The following is a 19744-nucleotide window of genomic DNA, read 5'->3' on the forward strand; positions in this document are numbered from 1 at the left end:
GCTGGGTTTTTTTGTTTAAGCCAGTATGGTATTCTATCTGTGAAAACCAGCAAAGGATGAAGAATGATGACTGGAAATGAATGACACTTTACAAAGAGGAGACATCCAGATTTAGGTCCTATTATATTTTGGGAGCAAATAAAAAATAATTTTTTGGTTGTTTCTGGAGGACAGGATTCAAAATATTTTATTGCATATTTTACAAAAATGAGATTAATTCCTGGAGGAAATTTATTTCTCTTTATAAGTGTGAACAGTGCAGCAGAAAAAAGATCAGTGTATGCGGTAAGCACACAAAATATTAATGATGTCTTAATGGTGTCCTTAATCTTTTTCATAAGTTTAGAAGCACAGTGTGGATAAAAGTTCATGAAATAACTTACCTCATAAATCCCTTTTTTCTTCCCAAACTTTGGAATGTGTCTTCTTATTTTAATGGAGAGGGGCAAAAATCCCATGCAATTTATATTATTAGCAATAACAATATTCTACTTCAGTTTTTTTTTCATCTAAAGGCTTTAAAAGGATTTTTGAAGAACAGCGAATGTCTTCATTATATCTTCTCCCTATTTCTGATTCTGCAGCCTATTCACTGGACTATACTAGCCAAGGAGACAACTTATTTGGATACTTTGGATCAAAGTATTGCTCAACTCTTCTCTAAACTTGTCAGACACCATGTCACTGTGTTCCAAATGGATTATAAGTAAGTTGAGAAATGGAGAGAGAAACAGGGAAAAAATTGCATGTCTGTAACACTGAGGACTGCAAAGAATGGAAATTAAGTGTATAAACACTTTGATTTCTCTCTGTTTACTGTAGTCCCTACGTAACTCAGCAGAACTCTAAATCTGTACAGAGTACTTGGACTGAAAATTGGTCTTAAAAAGGATTTCAAAAATGACAAGAATTTCACCCAGAAGCATCGTGCTCCCATTTTAGCACAAAAATGCTATGGCTTCAAACTTCTGTCAAAATTCCCATTAGTGATCATTTGAAAGATCACTGCAATTTTTCCACATCTCATTCTGAAACCAGCGCTGGATTAATCTCGCACAACTTTCGCCATCTAAACATTATACAGCTCCTCTAAACTGGCTGTCACAGCTCCTCACAAAGCCAATAGAGAAATACACAGACATCTTTTGAAATGATTCAGCCCAGTTCTGGTATGGAAGGACATCTGCCCTCTTAAGGACACACCATCCTCCTCCTCTCTCCATCCCCTCTGATCCTGAACTGTGCCCTGAGAACTGGGTAACAGCAAGGTGTGATTTATCCCATCCTCTCAGGACTGAGATCCATGAACACTGCACAGAAAAGCAAGAGTTCAGGCACTACAGAAGAAACCATGGAATAAAAATGCTTGAAAGATAAGACCTTTATTCTAAATTCGATACTGACTGTGCATTATCCCTTTCCATGGCCAAGAAGTGCACTCCACCCACGTTTCAGCTGAAATCTCCGTTAATCTCGATCTGTTCTTTGTCTCTTCTACCATAAAATTCCCTGATTAATTCATGATGTTCCAGCCTGAAGCATCTGGTAGCCAGAGCATGAAGGAAATGAAGCGAACTTCTCCCATCTTTTGTCATCAACTCAAGTTTTTAAAAGACCATCACAAGACTTCAGACCTGTGGTGCCTAAGAAGGAACATGCTTTGCTCCAAAGCACAACCCTATGTCTTCATGTCCTCAGCTCTCACCTGAGAGTTTTCACTCTCATTGCCCATTATAACAGCTCTAAATCTGGACAAGATGGGGAGAAATAAAAGAATAGAACCAAAGGCCCCACATAGCTTCTGGATTTTTTCTCTTTTACGGGTTCAGCTCAACATCCCTCCTTTAACAACCACTTGCCAATGTGCTTTGAAGGCCTCAATTATCTAGGCCCTGAAGCAAGTTAAATCATTTTGCTTCAGCATGTAAATGGATCTAGCATCTACCATTGACCCCTGCTGAAAAATCTTGCAACTCCACAATTAACTTTGTATTTGCAACTTTTATACCCAAAGCGAAGCTCATGGATGCTGCTGATACAATAAAAAGTTCGAGTAGGGCAGCTTCCTCCAGCATGGCAAATCTGTGCAATCACAGTCCATCCTTCCACCATCAACAGGGGATTTCTGTGGTCACACAGACCCCAAATCACTCCTCAAGTTGTATTTTTTTCCAAAAAAAAAAAAAAAAAAAGCCTTGCAGATTGAAGGGAACCTTGAAAACTGGGGTTTAAAGCACGGGAGAATCATAGAATCAATGAGCTTGGAAAGGACCTTTGAGATCATCCAGTCCAACCATTCCCCAGCACTGCCACAGCTACCACTAACCCATGGCACTGAGGCCTCATCTCCACGGTGTGTGAACACTTGCAGGGACGGTGCCTGCAGCCCTGCCCTGGGAAGCCTGAATTGTTCCTCAGCTCCATCTAAACCTGCCCTGGTGCAGCTTGAGGCCGTTTCCTCTTGTCCCATCCCTTGTTCCTTGGGAGCAGAGACCAGCATCCTCCTGGCTCCATCCTCCTGTCAGGCAGTTACAGAGAGAGAGAACTTAGAGCTAAGAACTCTCTTGCATCTCCTCTCCATGAAGAGATTAGCCTCCTCTGCAGTTTTGGTTTGCAAATGTAAGAACAGCAGATGGTGGGGCTGGCAGGGAGATCTGGGTTTTCACTGGGAGGCACGATGTTAATACAGCCCTGGGAAAGCAGTGAGCTGAGTGAAACAGTGCTGGAAGTGTACTATTACCCAGAAGGCCATAAAGACAAGATCTCATTTGCTGTGATTCACTGAGCAACGCTACTTACTGCGAGAGCTTACAAACCCACGTTTTAACAGAAGTCTGAAGCATTTACAAAAGTTAGATCAAATCTCACTTTTCAATTCACTGCCCAAAATGCATGGGTGTCTTGTTCCAGGGGTGGGGGAAAGGTAACTGTGGTTAAATAAATCACATTACTTGCCATCTGCGGCCTTTTACCAAATAAGGTGGTAGAAGCAATCAGTGCATACTCTGGGTTTTACCAGCAATTACAATTCTAGTACAGCAAAGCAGCTAGGGGGGTCATTGTGTTCCACCTCCCTGTGAAGGCTTGTGCAGTTTGAACCCTCTGGGCACAGTTCATTTTATCATCTCCCTGCAGGGATCTGCTCACCTGCTATCAGCTCTCTATCCTGGATCCCATCCTTGCCTTTACTCATGGAAGTTGCCCATCTTTGCCATCAGTGGGCTCTGGCTCAAGGCTTAATCAGTGACACCACTGAGCATTTCCCACTGGTTCTACAGAACATCTGATGAACAATATGCTCCTTCCTTAGCCATCCTACCTCCCTGCTCCCCAGCTTCTGCAAAGTGAAGCGACGATTTCACTCCATTTTATCACTCTTTATTGCACATTGTTGAATTCTTCTTGCTGTGTTTCAGAAGAGCTGCTTTCTCCTCCTCAAACTCTTTGCCCTGATAAATGTTTGAAATGAAGAAAACCCACTCAACTTTGTAATTTACCTTCAAGTCTTGTGCATCCTGTCTCTCACTATGTTCATTTTTTGATCTATTCCTTTCTACCTTACCCTAAAACCTTTCCCAATAGGCCTCAAACTTGAGCTTCTTTTCTGATGTTTTATACGGCTATGTTTTATACTTCTTCCTTAGCTTTTATCACATTTTCCATTCCCTTACTCAAGTGTATCACCTTCTGTCTATATTTCCACTATATTTATAGCCAAAAGGCTACCATCACTCTTTGTTAGAGCACAGTTCATCTTTGTGAACATCTTCATCTTCCCTTTAAATAATACCCCATTTATCTTCCTTGATTTTGGTTCCTTAATTTCTTCTCACATTTCACTTGGGGTTGAACATTCAATACAGATGAGATGGTGGCTACTGCACAGACTTGTCTATTCCCACCTCTACTTTCATATTACATCAACTGTTTCATCAAAACCATACAAAGAAACAAAGAGTCTTTCACATTCCCTTCCTTTTCCTATGGCACTTTCATCTCCAATCCATTGTGTACTTATTACAGCTGGATGATGCATCTGTCTTAAACTAATTTAATCTAAGATAGTTGTATTGACAGGTAAACTGAACCTCTGTCTGGAAGCATCACTTTGCCATAAGGAGCACAGGAAACTTGCAGTGAGATTCAGTGACATATTTCCACACTAACTGTAATACTCCAGTACTACCACTTCCGTTTTCCATTGGTGAAAAAAAGGACTGATGGAACTGGTGACCTGCTCCCTACCAACACCGGAAACTGGCAGCAGAAGTGGGATTAGAGCAGGGCTCACGAATTTCTGATACTCATTTCTAGATCTCTTCATCTTTACCATGGGGTCCCTGAACTGAGCTGTCCTATGCCACTCCCCCAGAACTGTTACATGAAACCACTTCTTTCAAGTCTTAAGAGAGGAATGGTGACGTGCGAGATGATCCTTCGTGTGGCCAAGGGGTTTTTATTCTTTAGTAAATCTGCTTCTTCTACAGCAAATACATATTTAACCTCAGAAAAAAATAGAGTACTAAATGTATCACTCAGCATGACTTCATTCTGCTCTTCTAGCGTTCTACAGATTTATCCAGTCATGAAAATCTATGGCACATTCATTCATATTCTTATTTCTTGTTCTGATGGTCTCAGGCTGGCTTCTCCAACTTGATGCTGCTCAGCAGCCCTTACAAAGAATTACTTCTCCCACCTCCTCTCGCCAGTCACTGCAAGGAATAATGAAACACTGGGGCAAGCTGCCTGGAGAAGTATCTGACCAAAATGACAGAGGTGAATCTCATCCTGACTTGGAGAACAAAGCTGACCTGAATGATTTTATAGAGTCATTCACTGCCCTACAGTTCTGTGATGCATCAATATTCCCATAACATCAACAGCAACTGGTTATTGAAAGAAGTAAAACTAAGAAGCTTTAGTGCATTTTCAGCTGCCTAATTGTGATTCTGAGGCAGAAGCTAAGCTTGTCCCACACATCAAACCAGATCTCTGGAGACAAGCAGTGACTGCTTCACCAGTTCCTGACCAATCACCAGTTCCTGACCACAAGGAAGGAGAAAATCTCATCTCTGATCCCCAACTAAGAATCTGATATATCTGCATCTCCTTCAGTGCTCCCATCTGCGGCACTGAAAGCTCTGGTTTATGCAGTAGAAATGGACAGAAAACGGGCATTATCACTCACCATGAACACCTGGCAAAAGGATTTAGCTCTTAAATTGCAAACATTAAGCACAAAGCAAAGCAGACAGAAAATGCGTAAAAACCATCAAGTCATACTTGACTTTATGTAAAACAATGAGAAAGCCCCTAAAATAAACTAAAATCACAGAAACATAGCTTGGAACAAACATCATTAGCAACCAGCACTGCAAAACAGCTTTTAGTGAGGTTCTCCAACACACCCTTTTCCCCAGGATGCATACAACATCTCACAGAAAGGCCAGGTTAATGTGAATTTACACCTACAGGAGATTATGTTTCCGTATCTGTTCTTATTGCGGTTTTCGTCTTCCTTGGCTGTATCCCAGGATGCTGTCTGCCCCTCGGGTAGTGCCTGTAAAACAAACAGTACAGAGAGTTTATAAATAGCTGACCAATGCCTTAAGATGACTGAGCAGGGCAAAAATAAAGGCACTGCATAATTCACTCATCAACCAAGCACACAAATGTTCCCGAGGAAAGGGCACATCCACTAAAGCAAGAAGCAGAGCTTGGTGCAGACCATTTGCAGCTCTTGGCTTCTGCCAGCAAAGAATCATTTGCATCTTGCTGCTTCTGGTGTAAAAGGACCAGGGGAATTTGTTTCTGGCTTCACAGCCACAGGTTAACTTCATTCTTCCTGCAGAACAGGGTTTGTGGGGATTTCACATCCATACAAACACAGCAGTCTTTCATATTTAAGCTGAAAACAGATCCAGTGATTTCACCTAGTTCTGTATTAATAATGAAGTGATGCAATGCAAACCATTAGCTGATTTTCTCTGGGGAAAAATAAAGCAGATCAGAGTTTAGATCATCTGTAAGGAAGAGAGGCAAAAGGAGGTAAAATGTGCTCATGAAGTATGAAAATAACCAGGAATTTTACTAAAATCTGCTAAGGATGGGGTAAGGAAACCGGCAGCACATGGTGCTGCCCTACAGCTTGGCCCTTCAACTATTCTGAACACACTCAAAAGAGCCACTTTGCCCTTGGGGCACATCCAGGAAGATTTATCAAGGCAGAGCCAGGAAAAGCACAGGGTGCCCAGAGAAGCTGTGGCTGCCCCATCCCTGGCAGTGTTCAAGGCCAGGTTGGACACAGGGGCTTGGAGCAAGCTGTTCTAGTGGAAGGGGTCCCTGCCCGTGGCAGGGGTTGGAACTGGAGGAGCTTCAAGGTCCCTTCAACCCAAACCAGGCTGGGATTCTGTGATTCAAAAATATCAGTTTCATGGTATCTGGCTGGAGGATGGTCTGGCCTTCCCTGGAAAATGGCTTGGATGCTTGCAAGCGGGATAAGCTTTCTCCCTTTCTCAGGATGGTTGGGAATGTCAGTACAGATACAAGCAGCAGGCACAACAGTGCTTACTGCTGGAACAGCAACAGCAACAACTCCCTGGGCACTGCTCATCATGACTGAATGGAAAGCCATGATCTAGTTAAAGATGTCCCTGCCCATTGGAGGGAGCTGGAGTAGATGAGCTTTGCAGGTCTCTTCCAACCCAAACTATTCTATGATTCTATGATCTGCAAACCACCGCTGGTGGCTACAGAGAGCCTAGCCTTGACCTGTGCCAAAAACACAGGTGGGGAGCACACCCCCCACTGAATTGCCCCTATAGATGTATGTCCACCAAGATCTAGTCCCTAACATGATCCCACATTACTAAAAACAAAAGCAACTTTATAAATTGTAGTATTGATGGTCCCTAGGAAATTATGGGGGTTTTTATATTGCAGTCATTGTAGAATCGTATCTTCCTTAGCTAGCAGTGGGTAGTGTGATGCAGCTGTGCTAGTAAATGAATTTATACTCATCTTCACAAGCCACTCAGGTCTATTACAGTGCCTGAATGCAATAGCAGAATGACATAATTATTAGGATCTACAACACTGACATTACAATTAAGTTTAATACAAGCAAAGCCCTGGCAGAGCAGATCACTGTGAATGTACCCCTGAAGGGTTCCAGGACAGAAAATGTCAGGCACTACAGCACTACCACCAGCACTGCTGGCAACAGACAGGGAGAGTGAGCTCCTGTTCAAAAGCCCAGGATAAAGAGTAGTAACTCTGTAATTGGTAGGGCTTTGATCACACATCTATTTCCTCTACAGGCAGCTGTTTCCAAACAGCAACTCATCTCCTGAGCAAAAAATCCCAACCCAAGCAACAAACCCAGATACAACAAAAAATCCCACAAAAGAAAAGAGCTAACGAAGGTCCATTTTCATCTTCAAAGACTCAGCAAAAAGATGCCTTATTTTCCCACTAATATCCAGTATTACAGCAGATTGACCAGAGAATGACAACAGTCATTAGACATCTAATCACAGCCATCTGAAAAGAAAAAGAAAAAAAAGGGAAAATCTTTTCTCATGACTACCACTGGGAGAAGTTATCTTGGCCAAAGAAAATACATCAGTTCCAATAAATACCTTTTCAACAAACCCTATGTGATTTGAACATGAAATTCTCCATTGAAACTGACGTTTTTATATTAGCCTGATAGCCTCCAGGGATTTAAGAGTCCAGGATTTTTCATCTCATTCAATACCAAAGAAATCTCTGCTTTGCACGGAACTACCCACAGCATAGCTCTGACTGATGAGGAACACAAGCTACCCTTGCAGAAGTGTACCTCTTCCCCCTAATGTTCTATGCACCAGATGACCAAACTGGAGTAAACAGTGTGTACATGGGTGGTACAGCACAGAGAACTTTCTATGGGATCACTGAAAATGCAGCGCCAAGAATGGAATGCAATAGTATCACTTATAATTTGGTTGCATCCAGAAAAAGAGGAGCACACCTAACGCTTTGTTCCTTCGGGTTTTATTGACACAGTATAATAGCAAAAAGAGTTATTGTTTGTGTTTCTCTGCATTATCAGTAATGGTAAACAGGGTACATCACTCAGATGTTGGTATTTGATACGTTTTCACAGGAAACACTCCCTCTTTGTTTTGAGTTTTTAACGGCAAAATTGTTCACAAACCTGGACTTGATTTTTAGGCTTCATTTTCTAGAGAAGTTTTATAGAGTGTATAATGAAATATCTTCCCAGTTGTAAAATTTATGTTACAATGATCCTTTTTAAGCTAAATTGATCTGATTTTGATCTGAAATGACAAGAATAGAACTCTAAAAGTTAGCTTCATCTCAATCAAGCTTTCTAAGCACCACGGCCCAAATATAACTGAAGTGTTCACGTTAAATTGAGGCTTCCTGCGAGCCAATTTAAATTTCCAATGGATGCATTTAGTTAGTTTGCTGTTTTTAATTTAAATAGGAAAACTTGAATCATTCATCTGCTCTGCTCTAGTCCAATGCTGCAATATTGCTGCCAAAGGCAACATCAATTAAAAGCTGAGCTGCTCATCTCAAAGCGTGCTACAGACTCCTGGTTGTCTCTCTGCATCACTGTCTTCTCAGAAGTGGTGGCAAAACGGATCCTGCAAATCTGTTGTGACCCAGGGTTAAAAACTGTTTTGGCTAAAGCAAAACGTAACCTGAAAAGCAGTATTTCACCAGTTCAGGTGCCTATGCTGGTTCATAGCAAAGCCTTAAATCAGCATTTTCCAACAACAGCACCTATAGTAACATCCTGCTGCAAAACATGCAGTAACATCGTGTCATAGCCTGAACCATGGGACCTATTCTTTTTACCAGACAAAAGCCGTGAAGCCTGAAATGAAAGGGTTAAAACTGAGAGGTGACTTAAACAAGTCAACAAGACTCTCAAAAATGAAGATGCACAAGGAAGAAGCCACAAAATCCAAAATAACTCAATGGCCTCGGTAATGCAGTAGGAGAAGGTACTTCAGTGACATCCTAAATCATACTGGAAAATGAGTTTGGTCACTTAAGCTTATTATCTCCATAGCCAGTGATGGGTGCTCGCAGTGAGTCTAGGGGACTAGTCCCGCAGCTCACAACAAATGAGGGCTGATTAAGTTCTGAAGAAGGAATATGGGACATTTATATGTGTCCTGTTTAAATGTTTGTGACTATGCCTGACCACAGATAGTGCTATCTACATCCAGAGCTGGTGATACATTATACTCTCGTGGTCTACATAATCTATTACTAAACAGCAGCAGCCAAAAAGGCCCAAATACCACTTCAGCCCCAGGCCAGCAGGCAGACCCAAACTAACACATACATGGCAAGTGCTGACAGATTTCCACCCTCACATACACACAGAGTTATCATCCATTTCACACCAGCAGTGGCACCCCTTCCACAATCACAGCCTGCTTTTCATCTCAGCACACCGTTCCATGCATGGTGCAAGCAGCAAGAAATACTTTTCTAGATGCCCGTGGTAGAACATGCTACCCATGCTCCAATGTCTGTAGGTGAAGGTGTGCTAAACAAGTATCAAATGCAATTGTGGAGATAAGAACATACAGAGATAAGAGATTGTCACAAAGTGACTGATACACTCCATTCAAAGTGATTTTTCATGAGAGTAAGATTATTTGCTAACATGTCACTAAACACACTGTAATTTATGCTATCAATTTGCAAAGTAAGTAGAAAATCAGCTCTTTAAAAGAAAAAACATATTTGCAGATGACACTAATACTAGTGTATTAAAAGGCATTTTAAAGAGACACCAGATTCTTTTCTAAGATTATCTCAGTAATTCCATAAAGCCAAAGAAGCTTTGTGTTCCTCCGGATTTCAGCCTGAGACATCATATTGAACAACTTCAACCTCTTGCCCTCTGGGAGCTGTAACACTCCTTGACATCCCTCTACTCTGCTCTCATGAGATCCCACTTGGAGTTCTATGTTATAGTTCTGGTATCCCCAACATAAGAAGGGTAAGAAGCTGTCAGAGCAAGTCCAGAGGAGGCCAGGAGGATGATCAGGGGCTGCAGCACCTCCTGTATGAGGACATGCTGAGAACATTCGGGCTGTTCAGCCTGGAGAGGAGAAGCTGCGTGGAGACCTCAGAGCAGCCTTCCAGTATCTGAAGGGGGCTACAAGGATGCTGGGGAGGGACTCTTCATTAGGGACTGTAGTGATAGGTCAAGGGGCAATGGGTTCAAACTTAAACAGGGGAAGTTTAGATTGGATATAAGGAAGAAATTATTTCCTGTTAGGGTGCTGAGGCACTGGCACAGGGTGCCCAGAGAGGTTGTGAATGCCCCATCCGTGGCAGTGCTCAAGGCCAGGTTGGACACAGGGGCCTGGAGCAAGCTGCTCCAGTGGAAGGTGTCTGTGCCCATGACAGGGGTTGGAGCTGGATGAGCTTTAAGGTCCCTTCAACCCAGACCAGTCTGGGATTCTATGATAATCCTTACATTTGTAGGACTGCTGGTGGTGGCTGGAAGCTCTTTGGAGCTGAAGTGTTCCCTGCATCCTGTGCTTTGAAAACCAAATTACACCACTGAAAACAACTGCTGCTGCTGCTACGGGCAGTTACCTCTAATTGAAGGGTAGAGCAGCACATGTGATTTGAGAGCTTGTGGCATTCTCCAGGCTATTTCTTGTAAAGAAAGGAATTATGCAAATCTCTATAATGTCACAGTCATTACATACGTATGGAGATAGCACTTTCTGGGAAAGGCAGAACTTGTGGAGCTGAAAGTTGCATTGACATTTTTCATGCTAATGTGCTATTTTGATAATTACCAATGCCAGTGCCAGAAAATTACATATATGCCAGCACCTGTTTTCTTCTTGAGCATCAAGAACTAGATCTTAGGGCATCTGTAATAGAGCTGAATGTAGTTTTGGGTACTATCATGGAAATAGAGGCCAAGGGGGAGCTCAGTAAGTTTCCTAGGCGAATTATTACCCTTTCTCAGTATTAAACAGAGCTCTTTATATTGATAGTTTGATTAGTGTGCTTGATTGCAGGGCATGAATGACTAAACCTGGTTAACATACAGTTACCAGAAACATTTGTTATGACAGTCTTTGATGCCATCCGATTAAAAAAATACTCCCTGGTGACAGCCAGGAGAAGATTGCCTCTCAATTACAACAAACCCCAGCATCAGCGATGCAAACCCCACGGACCCTGGCTTGCAGGGTGGAAAAGGGAGCTGTTTTCATTAAGTAGCTTATTTTTCACAGATGTTATGTTATTCTTAAGTAGTTCTAATGCCACTATGCATATTACTTGCTTATTGCCTTCCCACAAGCTTACTCCATTCATTACAATTATCGCTTGCCAGGGCAAAGTTTCACGTATGTTTGATGTTGTTTCTCTCTTCTTCTGTTCTCTCTGCTCTAAATATATACTCCTTTTCCATTTCCTCCCCAGTGTCAAGTTTCTTCTGGTCATTTGGATTATGCTCCTGGTCATTCCAGCCTGGTGGGAAGATGCGAGGGGAGCATGGCTGCTTTAATTTTTGAGCTTACTCTTTGCTTCTCTCCACACAGGGAAGAGGACATCAGTCAAACACATTAGGAGCCAGAGGCTTGAGCATACTGGAATTTAAGCTTCACATGTTTCCTGCCTTTGCCTTTACAATTCTGCAGCCAGGTCATTACACCATGATTTAGTTTGACCAATTGTTACAGAGTACAACAGCTCAAGCAAAAATTCTTCCCTTTCTTAACGCCTGACTTGCACTGCTGGCAACAAAAGCACATTAACAAATAAGGAACTATGGGACTCCACTTCCTGCATTGAGTTCAGCATCTTTAGGCATTTACTGTCTGCTCTTTATGAGAGAGAGGGCACGTGCTAACAGATGAGCACAGTGTAATCTCACTGCTAGTAAACACCTGGACTAGAGGGCCATCAAGGAGTGCTAGCACCGCAAAACCCTACCTTCAGAAATGGAAATATGATAGAGAAAGGAAAGGATTAAGAGGGTAAGGAAATTAAGGAACAGAAGCTCTGAAAATCAGTTATCCTCCCCTCCCAAGCATCTATCCTTCTACTCATTCATGTGAGCAAAGGTTCCTCTCACCTCATACTCCTCTTTAAATCCATAGCCCTGTCCTCGCTTCATCTGGGTGATGTGCTGCAGCAGGTCGGCCACTCGGATGGCTGGCTGGAACTGCCCCCGGGGGTAGGACATTTCCACCGGCTCGCAGCTCCGGAACGGGTGGGTCTGGATAGTCAGGGTTGGCTGGGTCATCTCTCCATGGCTACTGTCTGTTTTAAAGACAGGGAGGCAAAACAAGCTTTCACCTATCTGGTATTGCCATTCTCGTTCTTGCTCTGTTAGTTTATTTGTTTCTCCACCACCCCATAGGCTGGTGCAGGCAAAAGAAAGTAAAGAAGTAAGCAGGAAACACACACTTGCCTACAGCTTCCTGGAGACTAAACCACACTTGAGTAAACTCAGTGAGATAGAACAGAGTAAATAGCCAGTCAGGCTGATAAAGGACACTGCACAGAGACTGAAATAGCACATTTTGTAAGGCTGAGATGTGCATAATGACTCCAATCGAATTACATACCTGTCTTCACAAACCTGCAAAGAACATGACTGAGAGATACATACAGATGAGCAAGATACTCAAGTGGGATTTGGGGTTTACAGCGTGAGGTAACTCAAAGGGGCCACGTTAATGGCAAACAAATCATTAGCATTTCAAATAAGTCACACAGGGTGTTAGAGGCAAATTAAACTGCTCTGCTGGTTCAGGCCGAAAATTATCTCAATTATGACGCTGTAATATTATCAGAAATAATAAGCCAGAACAAAAATATAGTTATCTTGCATGCAGAAATTCACATTTCAGGCACGTAAGCATGGAAGAAAGTTTCTTTTTTAAAGAAATGGATTAAAAACCCCTCTATTGCTATGCAGTTGGAGCTGTAATCTCTTACATCCCCAGCAAAACTCTATATACACAAAAGATATTCCTAATGAAGTAACAGGGAAGAACTTAAATAACCAAACAATTGACTGTCACAATATTTAACCACAGAAACTCAGACTAAATGAAAAATTCAGTTTCTTATTTACCAGAGATGACCAAATTTAAATAGTTGGCCAAATAAACCATTGTTTTTTCCTATGACTACAGGTATATGAGGTGCTTGGGTCCTTTTACACATGCAGGCCTTAACAGACTGCAGCAATTCTGTCTGGTCTTACCCAAAACCAACCTACAAGCAGACAGAAAATGCATCTCCCTCAGATTGTTCTTAAAAATCCTTAACACTGTACGCACAAGGCTTGTTTCTGACAAAGAGCCTACACCCCATCCCTTGTCAGCAATCCTACGGTCATGTTTCTGAAGGGATAAAGAACAAATAAATCAAATTTCAATTTCAGGGTGATTTTGGTGAGGCAGAAATATGTCTGGAATGCTGCTGTAAACACTGCTGTCCTTGGGAAATCTCCATGGAGTGTGATCAGCAGCAGTCAGGATCTGTGCCGTGTCCCTTGCTGCAGAGGTGGGCAGAGGGATGAGGGCATCGGACGGCCTGTGCAGTGACAGGACATGACAAACGATGCTTGAGCTGGTTTAACATGGTATTAGGGGGAAGATACCAAAACTGTATGCTCTGTTTTGAAGTTGTGAAGTTGCAGGACTACGAGAACTAGAACAGAATGCCAGCAGTGGACACTGCTGCACAAGGAGGTCACCTCCAGCGAGAGATAAATAAGTCTGGTGGTTGAATTATTGGAGATGCTGAACACATCCCGCTTCTCCTGAAATAAATTACACAAAGTGATCATCAGCTCTGAAGATTAGGCTTCTGAATTGAAGGATTTCTGAATCCCAGGTTCTCATAAACACAGTCACATTCCCAGGACACTCAGAGATTTACAGAGCTATGGCTCTAGCGCAGCAACCCTCACATACAAAATGTGAATAAATTTGGGATTTAAGGAAGAGTAACATCCGAAGCATTTGTATAATCATCCCTAATGCTCCGACTAATGACAGTGTGAGCACTCTGAACAGAGGGAATTTCAAGGCTTATTAATTCCTCTCGTTGGATTCGTTTTCCCAATGCATCTTTCCACCCCTATTCCCTATTAACCTCCTGTAATGGAGAGGAGAGGATTTTTATCTCGGACCATTTCCGACAGACGTACTACACTTAATTTTCCATCATTAGGTTTAATACAAACCCAATTTCACAATTGGCTTCTCTGAGGAACCTGCAAGTAATGCCACATTTTTATCAGCCCCAATTAAGAAACATTACCACATCCCTATTCGAGAGGGAGTCTTAAAACTAATGTGCGGCTCTAGTGCTAATAACGGTGAGGGCACATGCAGAGCACAGGCGACTTGTACAATGTAGCTCAGATCAGTCAGCTCCTTTGCAGGCAATTATTAACTTCTGTCTTCATCAGATCCTTTCATTCTGGCACACTTGGCTCTTTTGTCAGGGAGAAGTATTATAAGGAGCGGTGAAAGGCAGGAAAGCAGTGCCCCTTCCTTTCTGGGGTAACTGCCCTCAAGTAGGTGCCCGTGTTATCAATCTGGAGCTAGAAGAAGGTGCTCAGTGATTCTCTTCTTTGAGTTTACAGCTATAATTGTGCTTCTGATCTCTTTGTTCAGACAGATTAAAAAATGGTAGAAACTCCACTGATTGTAGTAACAGCTCTTGCAGCATGGCCTATGGCATCACACTGTTCATGTGCTTCTCACCCAGCCAAGCACTTCTGCTTTAAAAGAAGCATCACGCAATCTACTCTTAACCCTGTGACACACAGACCTGAAACTAGGAAGATCACTTCCTCTGGCCATCTGTGACAAATTTATCTTGAATGGCCTCTGTGTTACCTGAGAAACACTCCAAACCCTAGAATTGCACCAGCTCAGGATGGCTGGCAGGTATTTCCACCAGCCTTTTCTCTGGGCCAAGGAAAGAGTGGAGGGGCTTTTATGAAGACTAATTCCTATGTATGAGGCGAGCCCCATGCTCATATGTTCTGCTAATAAAGCCTGATGCAAGCAACATATTGTTCCTGCTCTGTCAAATCAGACCATGAGTCCAAACCTAAGCAAGGCATTTCACCTTCTCCCAAGATGTGCTGTGAGCAGTTCCAAATGCAGGTAGGAGGGGAGGTAGCAGCAAACTGCTCTCTCTCTAGGACAATCAACCAAAAGTCTTTGGAGGGCTTCCAAAGAGGCTGTGCTTCTCCTGCAGATTGCAGCTATAAACCACATCTTACTCCTTTTGTTGCTTGTATTACCAGAAAACACACAAAAATCCCTCAGCGAAGTCAGACCTTCTGCTTTAATCATTGCACTAAAGGCAAGCCACAGCAATTTTCCACAGACCCCTCTCTCTGTCCCCTTCTCACAAACATGCCCCAGGCAAATCTTAGAATCACAGAATGGTTTGGGTTGCAATGGACCTCCAAAGCTAGTCCAACACCCCGCAGTGAGCAGGAACATCTTCAACTAGACCAGGTTGCTCAGAACCACATCCAGACTGGCTTGGAATGTCTGCAGGGATGGTGCATCCACCACCTCTCTGGGCAAATGAGGATGAGTTTGTAGGACAAACTGGCCTCTGAAGCACGTGGGCCTGTTGGGAGTTTTCAGTGAGAAGAGAAAAGCAAAAGATACTTCTTTTTTTTTTGTTTTAAAGATGCTTGAAATAATTCACTCTAATACTCAAAACCAACTGAACATAGAAAATTGTGCACTGGGATTTTTATCATCTTTCATGTGCACATCTTATTTCTAGTCATATGTCCTCCTATTCTGATAGAACATGTCACCACATTCCATTTCATACCAATGATGGAATACAGTACCAAGAAATAATCCAAATTAAAACACTTCAAGAGACGGTGATTCCATTCTGACCTCAGAAATTGGGGCAATGCTTAATTACCCTTGCTGTCTAAACAGTTCTTAATTGCAATTTGGATTCCCTTCACTTTGACTTGCGGGCATTGAATCTTAATACACCTTCTGTTAGATTAAGAGCCCTTTGAGCATTTGAAATCCTGATCCATGCAGGCACTGACCAAATCACTTCTTCAGTTTCTCTTTGGTAATGTAAATCAATTGAGAGCTTCTGAAGTCTCATTAGGGCAGGCTGCTGAGGCTCCTGTTCTTTCCTAGAACCATTTCCAATGTTCCACTGATCTTTCTGTGAAGCTGTAACTGTAACAGGTATTCTGCATGTTGCTGGAAACATGCTGTGTGCAAGAGGATCATCTCTAATATTAGCAGCTTGCAATAGCAAAATATATTGTCAGCTTGTTTGTTAACCCTTTTTAGTGCAGCAGTCTTACTCCCCATAGTAAGATGTCCCTTGCTAACACAGATATTTCGATTCCTGAATCTGGCACTTTCATTATCAGCCCAAGAGTTCCCAAAATACCCCAAAATTTTTTACAAGACGTTAAATCAATGATTCACTGTCTCACATAACTACCAGGATTGGGAAACTCTTCAGGCATCTCAGCTTATCTGTTTAGTGTGTGACTGCAGATAATCAAATTTAACAGTGTTGACTCTTCACTTTTAATATTCATAAACTCCCTGCTTATGAAATGGGGCTTCTTGGGACTCTGATGGAGAAATAATAATGAGCTTGCTGAAGTAATCTCTGAGGGTTTACTCTACCAAGAGAAACGTAAGGAGTGCAGGGTGAAAAGCTGCAGCGGAGGCCAGCTAGGTGGCATCTTTCCACATATGATGAGTAACCAGCTCGCATTTTGGTGCTACTCAGACAAGTAAAATAAGCATCTCTTTCCACCAAAAAACCAATATTCTCCATGGATGTCACATATAAGATGAAGAGCAGCTGAGAAAGTAAATTCCCAGCCTGGCAGTGGCTCTTGTGTGATCAGACCCCTGTGCACCATCCCAGCAGGGCTGCTGACAGAGGACGTGCTCCCCCAGAGCACCTCGGAATGAAAACTATAGATCCTTTTATACATGTCACCTTGTTTTGTAAAGGTAGTTTTGTTAGTGTGAGAGGTAGATACCTGGACACAGAGTATGATGGTGCCTTCTGACCAGAAAACTGCCTCAAACAACTGAGAGCGACATGGCACTGATGTGTCATCTTGTACATGCAGAGAAGTTTCTTTCAGAACTTTTGCTTTAATATCCACAAATTCCTTCTGTGTCTGTAATGACAGGCCTATCATCCCTGTTTATATTTTTATGCTCTTAGCCTTGCAAGTGTGTAACACAATAAGGCATCCTTTGCACCCAATAAATTATACTTTGAGTGGTGTTTGTGATGGATTTAATTATGCACATATCTGCTCTCTCCACACTAGAGTAAGGGTTGTCAGTTATTTGACATCTCCCAAGGATGACTCCAGCATGGCTAATATCATTTCCCCTCTCACTAAGAATATGGTGAAAGCTGGTAAAATTAATTTGCTTTTTTGTATGCATCAAGGCTTTATTATATGATGACTATTCAGCTGTAATATGCTATATACAATACAAACAGTAGTACGGCAAACCAAAGGAAAGCATCATTTATCTAATGATATCAACTGACTAGAAAAAGGCACTTTCTCTAACAAAAAGCTTTCTGACACCAGGTCTGCCACACAGCAGAGAATGGAGCTCTTTTCAAAACCTAGGAAGATGCCACATATGCATAATTAAAAAAAAACCTTGAGAAAGTGATTTTCTTTAGATTCTAAAGAGAATTCTAAGAACTTCTTGGCAAACACACAAGTCTATTTACTCATATTGCATACATTTCATCCATTAGCATAGAAGCAAACCCCCTTAAAGATGTAAGGAAGATACTTTGGGGATGTGAGCTAAAACTTGGGGCTACAGGGTACATGTGTAACAGTGCAGCTCTTCAAATGTGTGGACTTCACATCTGCCTCCTGTGTAAGGTAGGTAGACCTGACAGCAATTCATTAGCTACAGATAAAAAACTATAACTTCAATACAGCACACAAAGCTAGTAGCCATAAAGACTAGAATAGTTTTCCAAGCCACATGATCATACGCAGGCAGAAAGAAATGTCAGAGAAATTCAGATCAAAACCAGCCTACGAGGGCACCTGTCTCTGTTGCTCATGCTCCTGCAGGCCAACATGAAAACTGGAACAAGAAACCTGGGGAGGGGCTTTGGACAAGGGCCTATAGGGATAGGCCAAGGGGAATGGCCTGTACCTGCCAGAGGGGAGACTGAGCTGAGCTCTTAGGCAGAAGCTCTTCCCTGTGAGGGTGCTGAGGCGCTGGCACAGGGTGCCCAGAGAAGCTGTGGCTGCCCCATCCCTGGCAGTGTTCAAGGCCAGGTTGGACACAGGGGCTTGGAGCAAGCCGCCCTAGTGGATGGGGTCCCTGCCCATGGCAGGGGCTGGAACTGGATGAGCTTTCAGGTCCCTTCCAACCCCAACCAGTCTGGGATTCTTTTGTGAAAGCCTCTCCCACATCTCCTTAGAGGCTGACATAGCCTGGAAAGCTACAGATACAACTGAATAGAACAAGCCACTGAATTTCAAGATTCTATTGCATAAAACTCCCTCATCGCACAAATAAAAAAGCCACTAATGATGACGACTGCTAATACAGCAGTATCAGCTTAACATCTTTTTAGTTCCTTGGGCATTAGGCTGTTGGTATACCCGCAGCAGACAGATTAGTCACGAACCCATCCAAGCTACGGAAGAGTGAAATGCAAAGCAGATACTGATTTTCTGAGCAGAAGCCAGTTTTTGTGTGAGGCTTTGTGACAGTGAGCATTCTCATCTTGCCCTGCACATCTGCATGGAGCTACAATACACTACAGTCCTCATCCTCTCTGGGGAGCAAATCCTGTTATTAGGAACCTCCTGAGCAGTTGTAATGAGGACAAGGGGTTAATGTCCTTACATCCTGCTGGAGGATGTCAATGGATACAAGGGAAGGACATGCTGGTTCCCTTGAGCTGAACGCCTTGATGGCATCTGCTAAGCATCTTCAAGAGCTACTGGCCATGCACAGTTTCTCCAAAAGCAACTTCTGCTTCAGGTCTTACAGCGCTGGTACCACACGCGCCTTAATGAAATTGAAACACAGGGAAATCCACCTCCTTTATTTCCTAGTATTAAATATTCACTTCTCTAATGAAGATATTTGTGCAAAACATTTTAATCCAGAGCTGTCTACAGCTGGAGGAGAAAATTACAGAGCTAAAAACATGCATTACATCAAAAAGTATTAATCAAGCATGGAATAGGGTAGAGGCAAAACCAAAATCCCCTATATCTTCCTATCAACAAATCATGTAACAGCCAAGCCTAGGGACTCATCCATTACTGCAGAAACAGAACATTTATTAGCAGAAGGCATAACAGATGGGAACAAATAGCAACGAACTGCAGATAGTGCCCAAAGATGGATACTGGTGGTGGGATGACTGATGCCCCATTTAGGACCTCTTTTTCTTTCCCAGGATTGAATATTAATAAACGTCAAAAACTAAACTTACGTTGCTCATACAGCAACGTCTGGTGAATCTATCCAAGAAGCCAGAACACCAAGGTTTGACTCTGTCTTCAAGTCACAAGATAGAAATTTCTCCAATGCCAAGGGCTGTTTCATAGCAACTGTGGCTGTTAAATTCTGACGGAACTGGGCAGGGTGACCTGTCTGTGTAAATCATGCCTTGT

General features: G+C 42.6%; 1 protein-coding gene across 9 annotated transcripts in view; it reads right to left on the minus strand.

Annotated features, from left to right (window-relative positions):
• The window catches only part of PTPRT (protein tyrosine phosphatase receptor type T), a 548712-nt gene that overhangs the window by 243114 nt on the left and 285854 nt on the right, over positions 1–19744 (minus strand). For all 9 annotated transcript variants that reach the window (XR_009728966.1, XM_061376782.1, XM_061376778.1 and 6 more), the window contains 2 exons: positions 12143–12330; positions 5476–5563 (listed from right to left, as the gene is read on the minus strand). Coding sequence is in view for 8 of the 9 variants with exons in the window: in XM_061376782.1 (XP_061232766.1) it covers positions 5476–5563; positions 12143–12330 (276 nt within the window). In the remaining variant the exon portion in view is untranslated. The remainder of the gene's footprint in view (positions 1–5475; positions 5564–12142; positions 12331–19744) is intronic.

The sequence above is a fragment of the Neopsephotus bourkii genome, unplaced genomic scaffold, assembly GCF_033783945.1.
Source record: "Neopsephotus bourkii isolate Nb327-2 ecotype Australia unplaced genomic scaffold, CSIRO-AGI_Nbou_v1 NB_1737, whole genome shotgun sequence".
Classification (NCBI taxonomy): domain Eukaryota; kingdom Metazoa; phylum Chordata; class Aves; order Psittaciformes; family Psittacidae; genus Neopsephotus; species Neopsephotus bourkii.